This window comes from Pristiophorus japonicus, chromosome 3 (assembly GCF_044704955.1).
Source record: "Pristiophorus japonicus isolate sPriJap1 chromosome 3, sPriJap1.hap1, whole genome shotgun sequence".
Lineage (NCBI taxonomy): Eukaryota > Metazoa > Chordata > Chondrichthyes > Pristiophoridae > Pristiophorus > Pristiophorus japonicus.
Genome location: NC_091979.1, coordinates 110800789 through 110814556, shown reverse-complemented (window position 1 = coordinate 110814556; position 13768 = coordinate 110800789). Strand labels below are relative to the sequence as shown.

Genomic DNA, 13768 nt, shown 5'->3' with positions numbered 1-13768 from the left:
TGGTGGCAGGTTCAAGTCAGGATTCAGACACTTTAAATTCCCCCCTTTGTTAGAGCAGAGAAGGGTTCTGTATATAACTAATGCTCAATCTCTCTTTCCTTTTCCTTTTTTAATCCTGTTGATTACAAACTTTACCACTCCAAAGCACAGCAGTTAAACTTTATCAAATAGACCGTCCAGTTTAGTGGAGGTTTAGAACCAATGGAATGATTTCTACCGTGCAATCATCCAAATATCCAGCGGAGTGTTTTCATAGTGAAAATTACTTTTATTTTTAATTGTAAGCTGTCTTTGGATTGAGTGAGTACTGATGAAATTGCAAAGTAAGTAGTGTATCTATACATTTCTGAAACACTGTTCATACAAGCACAACTAATAGATTTTCCAAATAAAAAAAAAAACAAAATAGGATAAAATGTTTAACATCTACAGTCAGGATGTTATTGCTCTATTACAAATGGCAATCCATGACAGAGTGCTTCCCAAAAATACGTGTCGACATTTATGAACCGTTGAATCAGTGCTAATTAATTGACCATCGATTGTTAAATTTGTTGGATTAAAAAAAATGTTTTATTCTAAACAGATGCACCGAATGATCTGTAGATGGCAGTATTGTAACAAAATGGTAACTTTGATGTTTTTCTGTTCTTTCTGATTGGGTCTTTTTTATACATGTGATTTTAAATGTAAGACGTTTTTTTTTACAATTCCTCTTATTTAGAGTTCTTGCCTGCAGTCAGTCTCCATAGGTTGGGAAGGTGGTGTGTATGTTCAGACCTGTGGACATACTTTACATATTGACTGTCATAAGTCTTACATGGAATCATTGCGGGTGAGTTAACAACTGGAATGTTTTCATTAAAGCTCAATGAATCATTTGTCTACAGTGTAAAAATGCTCCTCTTTAAACAATGAGGAAATTCAGATTCCCAATAAAGTTATAAGAACATAAGAAATAGGAACAGGAGTAGGCCATACGGCCCTTCGAGCCTGCTCCGCCATTCGATAGAAACATAGAAAATGAAACATAGCAAATAGGTGCAGGAGTGGGCCATTCGGCCATTCGGCCTTTCGAGCCTGCACCACCATTCAATATGATCATGACTGATCATGCAACTTCAGTACCCCATTCCTGCTTTCTCTCCGTACCCCTTGATCCCTTTAGCCATAAGGGTTACATCTAACTCCCTTTTGAATATATCTAACGAACTGGCCTCAACAACTTTCTGTGGTAGAGAATTCCACAGGTTCACAATTCTCTGAGTGAAGAAGTTTCTCCTCATCTCGGTCCTAAATGGCTTATCCCTTATCCTTAGGCTATGACCCCTGGTTGATCTGATCATGGACTCTGCTCCACTTCCCTGCCCACTCTCCATAACCCCTTATTCCCTTATTGTTGAAGAAACTCTATTTCTGTCTTAAATTTATTCAATGTCCTAGCTGCCACAGCTCTCCGAGGCAGCGAATTCCACAGATTTACAACCCTCTGAGAAGAAGTTTCTCCTCATCTCAGTTTTAAATGGGCGGCCCCTTATTCTAAGATCATGCCCTCTAGTTCTAGTCTCCCCCATCAGTGGAAACATCCTCTCTGCATCCACCTTGTCAAGCCCCCTCATAATCTTATACGTTTTGATAAGATAATTTCACATTTTTCTTCAGATGAAACTTTTTGATGAATAGAATATTTCTGGGATTATTTCTTACTGGTGAAATGTTTGGGAGCATCTTTTTCAGTGGAATTCAGTGTTTTAATGACTTTTGAAAAGAATAAAAGGCTATGAGAAACGCACACTTCTAATACAACAATCATCCAGTCGGTGAAAGTACCTGAGAGGCACAACTCCTTTTTAAAAAGAAAACTGCCACACTGGGATGTCTTGGCCAGATGTTTTTCTCCTGTCGCACCATAATTCTTGTGTCTCCACAAAAACCGAAGTCTTCACTTTTTTTCTTGCATACACTAAAATGTTCTAGCTTGTTTCAAATCTGTAATTCACTGATCTTTTATGTTTAAGCTGTTTCTTTTATTTCTGTGAAACATTTTTTCCCATTTTTCTGCCAAGTTCTGGTTTGCAAAATGTTACAACTCCAATCGTGACATACATTCTTCTCTTTTCCACTCTTCTCTTGAAGGCGCAGATGTGATTCCACAGGCACTGGTGACCTAAGCACCTTGCCCAAGTCTAGTAATAGAAGGGAAAGATCAGCGATAGAAGGGAATCTAAAACAAAATCAAGGAGAGGAAGTTCTTGGATTCAATGCGAGTTTGAAAAAAATGTTAATGGAGAAAATAATGGGACATAAAATAGATAAATCTCCAGGACTTAATGGTTTCTAACCAAGAGTACTGAAAGAAGTAGGTGAAGAAATTGCAGAAGCATTTGACATAATCTTTGAAAGCTCTTGATTTGGAAATTGTGTAGTTAGATTGGAAATTTGCTATTGTCACTCGATTATTTAAGAAAGGCAGGAGAGAGAAACTAGATAACTATGGGCCTGTCAGTTTAATGTTAGTTGTGAGGAAGCTACTAGAATCTGTCATTGGGAATAAAATGACTGCGCACGAACAAATATGAGCTGATCAGAGAGTCAACGTGACTTTAAGGGTAAATAATGTCTGACTAATCTAATTGATGTTTTTGAGGAAGTCACTAATAAGGTAGATAACGGAGTGTCTATGGATGTTATCTATATGGACTTCCAGAAGGCATTCGATATGGTTCCATACAAGAGATTATTAGCAAAAATGAGAGTGCATGGAATTGGAGGTAGTCTTTTGACTTGGGTTTGGAATGGGTTGGGAGATAGGAGGCAGAGTGTGGATAAAGGGTTGGTACTCGGATTAGCAGGTGTTCCCCAGGAATTTGTTCTGGGGCCTCAACTTGTCACCATATTTATTAATGACTTGGATGAAGGAATAGAGATTTATATGATTTTTAAGATGACACAAAGTTAAGAAGGACAGTAAGTAGTACAGATAAGAGCAGGAAGTTACAAAGGGACATACAGATTGAGTGAGTGAGTAAAACTATGGCAAATGAAGTTCAATGTAGACAAGTGTAAGGTCATCTACTTTGGACCCAAGACAGATAAATCAGAGTATTTTCTAAATGGTGAGAAACTAGGAACTGTAGAGGAGCAACTACATTTGGAAGTCCAAATACACATTAAATTAAAAGTAGACGAATTCAAAAAGGTTAATGGAATGTTGGCCTTTATCTTAAAGGGGCTGGAATACAAGGGGAAGGAGCTATTCTTCAGTTGTCCAGAGCCTTCGTTAGACTCCATCTGGAGTACTGCGTTCAGTTTTGGTCACCGGACCTTAGGAAAGATATAAAGGTCTTGGATGGGTGTAGTGCAGCTTCACCAGATGGATACCGGGGCTTAGAGAGGGTTAAATTATGAGGACAGGTTGCATAAACTTTTCTTGTATTCCCTTCAGTTTATGAATATGGGTGATCTGATGGAGGTGATTAAAATATTAAAATAATTTGATAGAATAGATACAGTGAAATGATTTCCTCTGGTGGTGAATCACGAACAAAGGGAGGTAATATGAAAATTAGAGCTAGGCCATTCAGAAGTGAAATCAGGAAGCATTTTTTCACACACAGGGTAGTAGAAATCTGGAACTCTTCTCTCCTCTCTTACGCACCCTCCCCTCCCCCAAAAAAGCTGTGTATGTTATGACAATTGGAGCTTTCAGGACTGAGATAGATTTTGATTAGATTTATTTTTTATTCGTTCATAAGATGTGAGCATCGCTGGGAAGGCCAGCATTTATTGCCCTTGAGAAGATGGTGGTGAGCCGCCGCCTTGAACCGCTGCACTCCGTGTGGTGAAGGTATTCCCACAGTGCAGTAAGGGAGGGAGTTCCAGGATTTTGACCCAGCGACGATGAAGGAACGATATACTTACGAGTCAGGATGGTGTGTGACTTGGAGGGGAACGTGGAGGTGGTGGTGTTCCCATGTGCTTGTTGCCCTTGTCCGTCTAGGTGGTAGAGGTCGTGGATTTTGGAGGTGCTACCGAAGAACCCTTGGCAAGTTGCTGCAGTGCATCTTGTAGATGGTACACGCTGCAGCCATGGTACGTCGGGGTGAATATTTAATGTGGTGGATTGGGTGCCAATCAAGCGGGCTGCTTTGTCCTGGATGGTTTCAAGCTTCTTGAGTGCAGCTCTAACAACACTCATCCAGGCAAGTGGAGAGTATTCCATCACACTCCTGACTTGTGCCTTGCAGATGGTGGAAAGGCTTTGGGGAATAAGGAGGTGAGACACTTGTCGCATAATATCCAGCCTCAGACCTGCTCTTGTTGCCACGGTATTTATGTGGTTGGTCCGGTTAAGTTTTTGGTCAATGGTGACCCTCAGGATGCTGGTGGGGGATTCGGCAATGGTAATGCCTTTGAATGTCAAGGGACGGTGGTTAGACTCTCGCTGGATTGCCTGGCACTTGTGTGGCGCGAATGTTACTTGCCACTTATCAGCCCAAATCTGAATGTCGTTCAGGTCTTGCTGCATGCCGGCATGGACTGCTCCATTATCTGAGCGAATGGCACTGAACACTGTGAAGTCATCAGCGAACATCCCCACTTTTTACCTTATAATGGAGGGAAGCTCATTGATGAAGCAGCTGAAGACTAGGACACTGCCCTGAGGAACTCCTGCAACAATGCTGGGGCTGTGATGATTGAGCCCCAGCCACCACCACTGGGGTGCTAGGTATGACACCAGCCAGTGGAGAGTTTTCCCCCTGATTCCCATTGACTTCAGTTTTACTAGGGCTCCTTGATGCCACACTTGGTCAAATGCTGCCTTGATGTCAAGGGCAGTCAATCTCGCCTCACCTCTGGAATTCAGCTCTTTTGTCCATGTTTGGACCAAGGCTGGAATGAGGTCTGTAGCCGAGTGATCCTGGCGGAACCCAAACTGGGCATTGGTGCGCAGGTTACTGGTGAGTAAGTGCCGCTTGATAGCACTGTTGACAACACCTTCCATCACTTTGCTGCTCATTGAGGGTAGACTGCCGGGGCAGTAATTGGCCAGATTGGATTTGTCTTGCTTTTTGTGGATTGGACATACCTGGGCAGTTTTCCACGTTGTCTGATAAATACCAGTGTTGTAGCTGTACTGGAACAGCTTGGCTAGAGGCGCGGCTAGTTCTGGAGCATAAGTCTTCAGCACAACAGCCGGGCTGTTGTCGGGGCCCATTGCCTTTGCTGTATCCAGTGCGTCAGCCGTTTCTTGATATCGCGTGGAGTGAATTGAATTGGCTGAAGACTGGCTTCTGTGATGCTGGGGACCTCATCAGGAGGAGGCCAAGATGGATCATCCACTCGGCAATTCTGGCTGAAGATGGTTTAAATGCCTCAGCCTTGTCTTTTGCACTCGCGTGCTGGGCTCCACCATCATTGAGGATGGGGATATTCATGGAGTCCCCTCCTCCCGTTAGTTATTTAATGGTCCACCATCATTCACGATTGGATGTGGCAGGACTACAGAGCTTTAATTTGATCCATTGATTGTGGTATCATTTAGCCATGTTTATAGCATACTGTTTCTGCTTTTTAGCATGCATATAGTCCTGTGTTGCAGCTTCCCTAGGTTGGCACATCATTTTTAGGTATGTGTGGTGCTGCTCTTGGCATGCTCTTCTGCACTCTTCATTGAAACAGGGTTGGTCCCCTGGTTTGATGGTAATGGTAAACTTAGGGATATGCAAGGCCATAAGGTTATAGATTGTGGTGGAATGCAATTCTGCTGATGCTGATGGCGCACAGCACCTCATGGATGGCCGGTTTTGAGCTGCTAGATCTGTTATGAATCTATCCCATTTAGCACGGTGGTAGTGCCACACAACACAATGGATGGTGTCCTCAGTGTGAAGACAGGACTTCGTCGCCATAATGACTGTGCGGTGGTCGCTGCTGTCATGGACAGGTGCATCTGCAACAGGTAGATTGATGAGGACGAGGTCAGGTAGGTTTTTCCCTCGTGTTGATTCTCACACCACCTGCTGCAGGCCCAATCTGGCAGCTATGTCCTTCAGGACTTAGCCAGCATGGTCAGTAGTGGTGCTATTGAGCCACTCTTGATGGACATTGAAGTCCCCCACCCAAAGTATATTCTGTGCCCTTGCTACTCTCAGTGCTTTTTCCAAGTGGTGTTCAACATGGAGGAGTACTGAGTTATCAGCTGAGGGAGGGCAGTAGGTGGTAATTAGCAGGATGTATCCTTGCCCATGCTTGGCCTGAAGCCATGAGACTTTATGGAGTCCAGAATCAATGTTGAGGACTCCCAAGGCCACTTCCTCCCGACTGTATACTACTGTGCCGCCACCCCGGTGCGACAGGACAGTCTCAGGGATGGTGATGGACAAGTCTGGGAGATTGGCTGAAAGATATGATTCTGCGAGCCTGACTGTCGGGCTGTTGTTTGACTAGTCTGTCGGAAAGCTCTCTCACTTTTGGCACAAGTCCCCAGATGTTGGTGAGAAGGGTCAACTGGGCTGAGTGTGCTGTTGTCATGTCCGTAGCCGGTGCTGAGGTTGATGCCGGGTGGTCCGTCCAGTTTTTTATTATTGTTTTTCGGAGTGGTTATGTACAACTGAGTGGCTTGCTACGCCATTTCAGAGCGCAGTTAAAGAGTCACACATAGGCCAGACCAGGTAAGGACGGCAGATTTCCTTCACATTAGTGAACCAGATGGGTTTTTACAACAATCCGGCAATAAAGGTATCGAGGGATTATGAAACAAAGCCGAGAACATGGAGTTGAGGTGCAGATCAGCCATGATCTAATTGACCCATTCATACTCTAGCTGAATGACCTACTCCTGTTCTAAGTTGCCAGTAATGTTCAAAAGTTCCTGGATATTCATTAATGAAAACCGTGGCTGATTTTTTTTTTCTAGCCGCGGGATCCGGGGAAAGTTATAGCACTTCCCAACTGTCCCAGTTAACACAGCAAAAAAGGAATCACATCTTTGTAGCCAAGTATCACTTGGTTTTACCTATCCAATTGTCAATGACTCATCACAACCTACTGAACAATGAACTGAAACTGGTTACCATGCTAAATGACTGCTACTTGGAGTTTTTTCACAAGGGTCTGCATTTTCCATTGCAGTGACTGTACCATCCCAAATGCATTGGGACAGCACTTCTGCCCATCAGTGTGGCCCGGTACTGTTTTCCTGGGTCAACTTAATTTTAATATCAGTGTGCTTGTAGCACTATTGGTGGCCTTTTAGGGAGATGGTCTCTAAGGGGTAAGGAAATCTGATGCTGTTGCAGTATTAAACATCACTGAGCCTTCAAATTTACAGATTCTTCAGTTGAGGTGTTCTTGACTGAAATCTAGTAACAGAGGATCCAGCTTTCTGATAGAGGGAACCTGGCCCACAAAAGGCATGATCCAGGCCCAAAAGGAGGAGAGGGTCTAAGCAATGAGTTGTACCTCATGCAAATCCCACACGATTGCTTAATGCTGGAAACGTTCAGTCACCTCACCAAGTTAGCGAGGTAAGAGGAGGCAGTTAGAACTTGAACCAATTCACTGTTCGAAGCATGTTTTATATTTCCATCCACTTTGTCCTCCCTATCTTGAATGCCATGTATTACTCCCTGAAAAACCCAAGAGATCATGATATCCTTTGAAACTCCTCCTTGTCCTTCAAGTGTCCATTCATAGTTTTGCATGTACAGAAGCAGACTGCCTTTATTCTGTCCACTTTTTCCTTAAAGGGGAAAACAGCTTGCAACGAAAAGAGACTTAAATGCTACCACCTTCCCTTCTCGACTTTGGCTGAAAAACATCAGCCAGACTACTTCAGATCCTCCTGCCATTGAGGGAGCACTAAAGAGTAGATTTGGCTGCCCTCAAAAGTTTGTCACCATCCTCCGCCTGCTCCACGATGACATGCAAGCCATGATCCTGACCAACGGATTCCACATTCGGACCGGGGTCAAGCAAAGTTGTGTCATCGCACCAACGCTCTTCTCAATCTTCCTTACTGCAATGCTCCATCTCACCCTCAACAAGCTTCCCTGCTGAAGCGGAGCTAAATTATATGACAAACGGGAATCTGTTTAACCTCTGCCGCCTCCAGGCCATATCCAAGGACGTCCCATCCTCGGTCAACAAATTACAGTACACAGACGACACTTGCGTCTGCGCACACTTGGAGGCCGAACTCCAAGCCATCGTCAACACCTTCACCGAAGCATACGAGAGCATGGGCCTTACACTAAACATCCGTAAGACAAAGGTCCTCTATCAACCTACCCTCACCACACAGCACTGCCTCCCAGTTATCAAAATCCACGACGAGGCCTTGGACAACATGGACCATTTTTCATACCTCGGGAGCCTACTGTCAAGAAGGGCAGACATCGACGACGAGGTCCATCATCGCCTTCAGTGTGCCAGTGCAGCCTTCGGTCACCTGAGGAAGAGTGTGTTTGAAGACCTGGACCTCAAGCCTGGCACCAGGCTCATGGTCTACAACCCGCCCTCTATATGGTTCAGAGACATGGACTATGTACAGCAGGCATCTCAAAACATGGAGAAGTACCAGCACCGTTGTCTCCGCAAGATCCTGCAAATCCATTGGCAAGATAGGCGCACCAATGTCAGTGTTCTCGTTCAGGTCAACATCCCCTGCATCGAAGCATTGACTCCACTCGAAGGGCCACATCGTTGCACATTTGACACGAGACTCCCAAAACAAGCGCTCTACTCAGAGCTCCGACACAGCAAGCTAGCTCCAGTTAGGCAGAGGAAACACTTAAAGGACACCCTCAAAGTCTCCTTCAAAAAAGTGCAACATCCCCATCTACACCTGGCAATCCCTGGCCCAAGACCACTTAAAGTGAAGGTAAAGCATCCGGGAAGGCACTGAACATCTCGAGTCTCTTCGCCGACAGCAAGCTGAAGCCAAGCGTCGACAGCAAAAGGAGGAACCCAGGCACCCCAACCTCCCGTTTCCCCGCCCCCCCCTCCCCCCTCGTGACAGAGCCTGTAGGTCCCGCATTTGACTCTTCAGTCACCTGAGAACTCATTTTTAGTATGGAAGCAAGTCATCCTTGACTCTGAGGGACTGCCTAAGAAGACGACGACTAAAGAGTAGTACAGGTTGAACCTCTCTGGTCCGGCACCCTCGGGACCTGACTGGTGTCGAACCAGAGAAATTTCAGAACCATGGGAGGTCAGTATATGACTATACTGATACACCCTACATAAGCATACACCTAGCCTAGGCTTACCTGTAGAGTACTGCTCTCCTGGGCTAACTTTTAACATTCTTTCATTTGTATCTGTCTGCTTGTGTTTTACTCTGGGCACGTTTCCTTATAAAAATGACTGCCCATAATAGCAGAGAAACTGTCTGTTAATGAGGCCCACTGTCCCCAGACATAAAATGGCATAATCGCTGAAACACCTCGGGATGGAGTTTGCCTATCCACAGGCATGGGAGAAGATGGCCGAAAGCGGCAGTTCTGCAAATTAATGCCAAACCACGAATGTTTCCGGACCAGAGTCCCGGACTAGAGAGGTTCAACCTGTATAAATTAGGATGCAAAGGACACAATTGTACTGTACCACAGTGCTCCCCCAGCACCATCACTACAACTAAAGCGTGCTTTCAGAATCTCTATGCTCTAATTGATCATGAAGTGGGTGGCATCATGAACTTTGTTGCCTTGGTGTGAAGCAGACGTGTAGGGAACCTAAAGGGACTGTGAACCAGTGCTGCAACGGGTAATCTTGATCTTCAGCCATCCAAAACTTGCATGTTACCAGTAGGCAGCAAGGGAATATTGGACTGGTGTAAAATAAAAGAATCATGGTAACTGGATGGTGTTCAAATTATACTCCATTTGGACATCGAGTGAAACTCTTTCTGTCCAAAAGATGAGGTTCTCAAATGGGATATGACTAGTAATACAGGTTCAGTCAATTGCACTTGACACCTGGGGAAATCCTGCCATTCAGTAAAAGTTCACTCTCCTGCGCTGTTATGCCAGGTCCATTGGAAAGGCTATAAACTGTAGTTCGAATAAACAATACATCTGTCATGTTTAGTATATTGGGGAACAGTTGAACCGCATGTTGGATGTTGCCTTTGCAACCTGAAAGGAGCCCATTGAAGGGAAGTTGAGTGTCTTGGTAACTTTTACTAACACTGGCAATGCTGTGCTGGTGGAGATGGGTTTCTGGTCCAGGGCAAGCAGGTGGCACATCACTTTATAGAAGCCTTGGAACATGAGCATAACCTTCTGATGCATTGCATGTTGAAGAGGTGGCATTGGTACCTGTAATTGGGTGCCAGTTGCCTCTGATGGTACCAGATGAGCCTGTCCGCCCTGAGTTGTATTGTGCAGTTCTTCCACTTCAAAGTACAGGTATAGGGATTTTCTAATGTTAAAACCTATGACCTGTTCTTTATGGCTGAAGATCTCAGTAAAAATCTCGAGCAGCAACTGCAATGTTGAAGCTAATAGGAACCTGGAGATTGAAAAGGCAACAGAAAAAATTCTTCAGCAATGACGTTTGAGCAAACACAGTATCCTGAGAAAAGTAGCCTTTTTAAAACCACTTCTGCCTATATGACGCAGCCTAGCAACCAGTAATGCCTTTTCTGCAGAGGTTGATTTTTTTTTTCCTTTTGTGCCAGCCACAGGCGTTAAGGGAGGAAATCAAATTCTAGACATCAACATATAGGGCTAGAAATGCAGTGCAGTTGCACCTCCCGTAAGGGGTGCAAATGCCTTACCGCCAAGACGCATATTGGGCGGGAGTTTTGCGGCGGCGTTGCGCCTCGATCTTCTGCGTCCGGAGATCGCCCCGTTAGCGCCCCGGCCTTGAAATTCACTTTTGACCCTGCAGCAGCGCTGGGTGAAAGCATCGACAGCTGCTGGAGGTGCAGATCAGGTGGCTGACCGCTAATGGGGCGAAAATTGAAGGCAAGGTTGTCAGGGGAAAAAATAATTTGCCTTGTGTTACATGCTGCTGCTCCGTTTTCTTTGCGGGGTGACCGTGATTGCTCAGCCTCTGCTTGAGTGCTGGGCTGATCGTGCTGCACCCCCGCTTCCTGGTAGGGTCCAGGTAGGTCCGTTTTCCTTCTGCAGAGTTGGCAGCCTGGGCACTCCGCATACGGCAGTGCTGCACAGCCCAGTGTACAGCACTGCTGAGGCGCCGTCCCATTAGCGTCCCTGGAAGTAAGTGGAGTGCTTGATTTAACGTTCCACTTCCTTCCGGGGGCAGTAACCTGAATTTCACAAGGGGGCCAGGAATTCTGTGCCTGGCGCTAAGTCTTGCACCTCCCGAATGTTACTGACCCCAAACGAGGCGATAATGAATTTCACCCTGAAAATCTTATTTTCTTGTAGCAGATTGCCTGTATTGTGGGTTAAGGAAAATTCCGAGAGTGATTTTTATACCTGTAGATTCAGTACTAGACATACCCATCCCTTTTCCTCACCGTCTTCCCTGAATCCATCAGAAAAGGTGTAATAAATTGGTGAAAATCCAAGACTAACAGTCTATCATTTAATATTGTGCCTGCATTATGTGGGCCAAGGACGCTTGCGTTAGTGAAGTGGAGATTTTACATAGGCTGAAGGGGCTGAACACCAACAAATTCCCTTCTACTCCAAGGTACTTAGACAAAGGAGATTTGTGAAGCAGTGACAGTTGTTTTGAGGTCGTCGATGAATAATGGAAAGGTTCTAGCAGACTGGAAATGTGCAATTATAGTTCCCGCAGAAGTGTAATCAGCCAAAAATTGACATTGAGCCAAAGGAAGCGATATTGGGAATAAGAGTGATTAAAAGCTAAGACAAAGGGTGTCTTTTGTAACTTTAATGAGGGCTGTTTCACTGTTGTGGCAAGGGCAAAAATTTGATTGGAAAGTTTCAAACATGGTTTGCTGGAAAGATGAGAGAGGATTTGGGAGGCAATAACATGTTTAATGAGTTTGGAGAGCAAAGGGAGATTGGAGCTGGAACTCTAATGTGCAAGGCCAGTGGAGTTGCTCGTTTTTTTTGAGGCGGTGGGGTTCATGATAGTGGTTTTAAAATTGATGGAGAACCATTTACAATGTCAGCTGACAGCAGATTAGTTGGACTGGTGTTGAGAAACGAAGATGGGTCTCCTGGACAAGATGTGATTGGAGTGAAGATGGAGAAAGACGTGGGTTCAGCGCTGGAGGGTGGGATCCTTGGGGGTAATTTAGCTTGGTGGGGGAGGGAGGGAAACGGCACAGGCAGTTGCGTGGATGGTCTTGAACTTTGTGACAGAGATGTCCATGAGCTCCTCGCACTCGTTATTGGAGATGAGGGAGCAGGAAAGAGGGATTTAAGAAGATGGACTGGACCAGAAAAAAAAAGCCAGGTGATTTATCTTTACTCTGCAGAATTATCCTGGAGTAGTGAGTGGTTTACAGAGGAGAACAAGGCCAATAGTCCTTGATGTCCTCCAGCCAGATTTGGTGATGGATGGGTAAGCAAATGTGCACTAGATACGATCAAATCTGTGCTCATTGGACTTCATGAAGTGAGGATGAGGGTGGGAGGGAGTAAGAGTTTTACTGAGGATAAGGACAATAAAGGTAGAGGTGAGGGAGTGACTGATCAGATCCATAGCTGCAGGGGTATTCTGACGAATGGAGGGCCAAAATCTAGACAGTTAGTACAGCCATAAGTAACTTTGGAAGAGTTTTTTCTTGCCCCGGGAAGGACGCAGAAGGAACATAAGAATTAGTAGGAGTAGGCCATATGGCCCTTTGAGCATGCTCCGCCATTCAATACGATCATGGTTGATCTTTGACCTAAAGTCTACTTTTCCGCCCGATCTCCATTTCCCTTGATTCCCTCAGAGTCCAAAAATATATCTATCTACGCCTTGAATAAACTCAGACTCAGCATTCAAAGCTCTCTAAGGTAGGGAATTCCAAAGATTGACAATCCCGAGCAAAGAAATTTCTCCTCATCTCAGTCCTAAATGGTCGATCCCTTATCCTGAGATTATGACCTCTTATTTTAGTGTCTCCAGCCAGGGGAAACAGCCTCTCAGCATCTGCACTGTCAAGCCATCTAAGAATTTTATTTTTCAATGAGATCACCTCTCATTCTTCTAAATTCCAGAGAATATAGACCCATTCTACTCGATCTTTCCCCATAGGAAACCCCCTTATCCCAGGAATCAATCTAGTGAACCTTCTTTGCACCCCCTCTAAGGCAAGTATATCCTTCCTTAGGTAAGGAGACCAAAACTGTACACAGTAGTCGAGGTGTGGTGTCACCAAAGTCCTTGCCTATGATTGAAACCATGGGAGTAGAGATGGCAAGGTTGAGGGTTGGCTGTGAATATGGGTAGGAGAGTTTATATGGAGAGAGCTGTTAAACTAGAAGAGGGCAACTAAATCAGAGAAGAGGGCAAGGTGAGTTGACAACAACAATTTGCGTTTGTATCGCGCAGGAGTGTGATCAGACAAATATTGGCACCAAGTCAAAGGACGGCTGTCTAAAAGTGTGCTCCGATATGGGTATCATAGCGTAGTGGATCTGTTACTGGGCTAGTAATCCAGAGACACGAGTTCAAATCTCACCATGGCAGTTTGTGAATTTGAATTCAATTAATTAAATAAATCTGGAAAAGAAAGCTAGTACCAGTAATGATGAACATAAAGCTATTGGATTGTTGTAAAAGCCCAACTGGTTCACTCATGCATTTATAGAAGGAAAGTTTCTGTCCTTGC

The 13768-nt window shown here is 44.8% G+C and overlaps 1 protein-coding gene across 7 annotated transcripts in view; it reads left to right on the top strand.

The window, feature by feature from the left end:
• The window catches only part of ubr3 (ubiquitin protein ligase E3 component n-recognin 3), a 439870-nt gene that overhangs the window by 247025 nt on the left and 179077 nt on the right, over positions 1-13768 (top strand). For all 7 annotated transcript variants that reach the window (XM_070875678.1, XM_070875676.1, XM_070875681.1 and 4 more), the window contains one exon: positions 725-835. In XM_070875678.1, coding sequence (XP_070731779.1) covers positions 725-835 — 111 coding nt within the window. The remainder of the gene's footprint in view (positions 1-724; positions 836-13768) is intronic.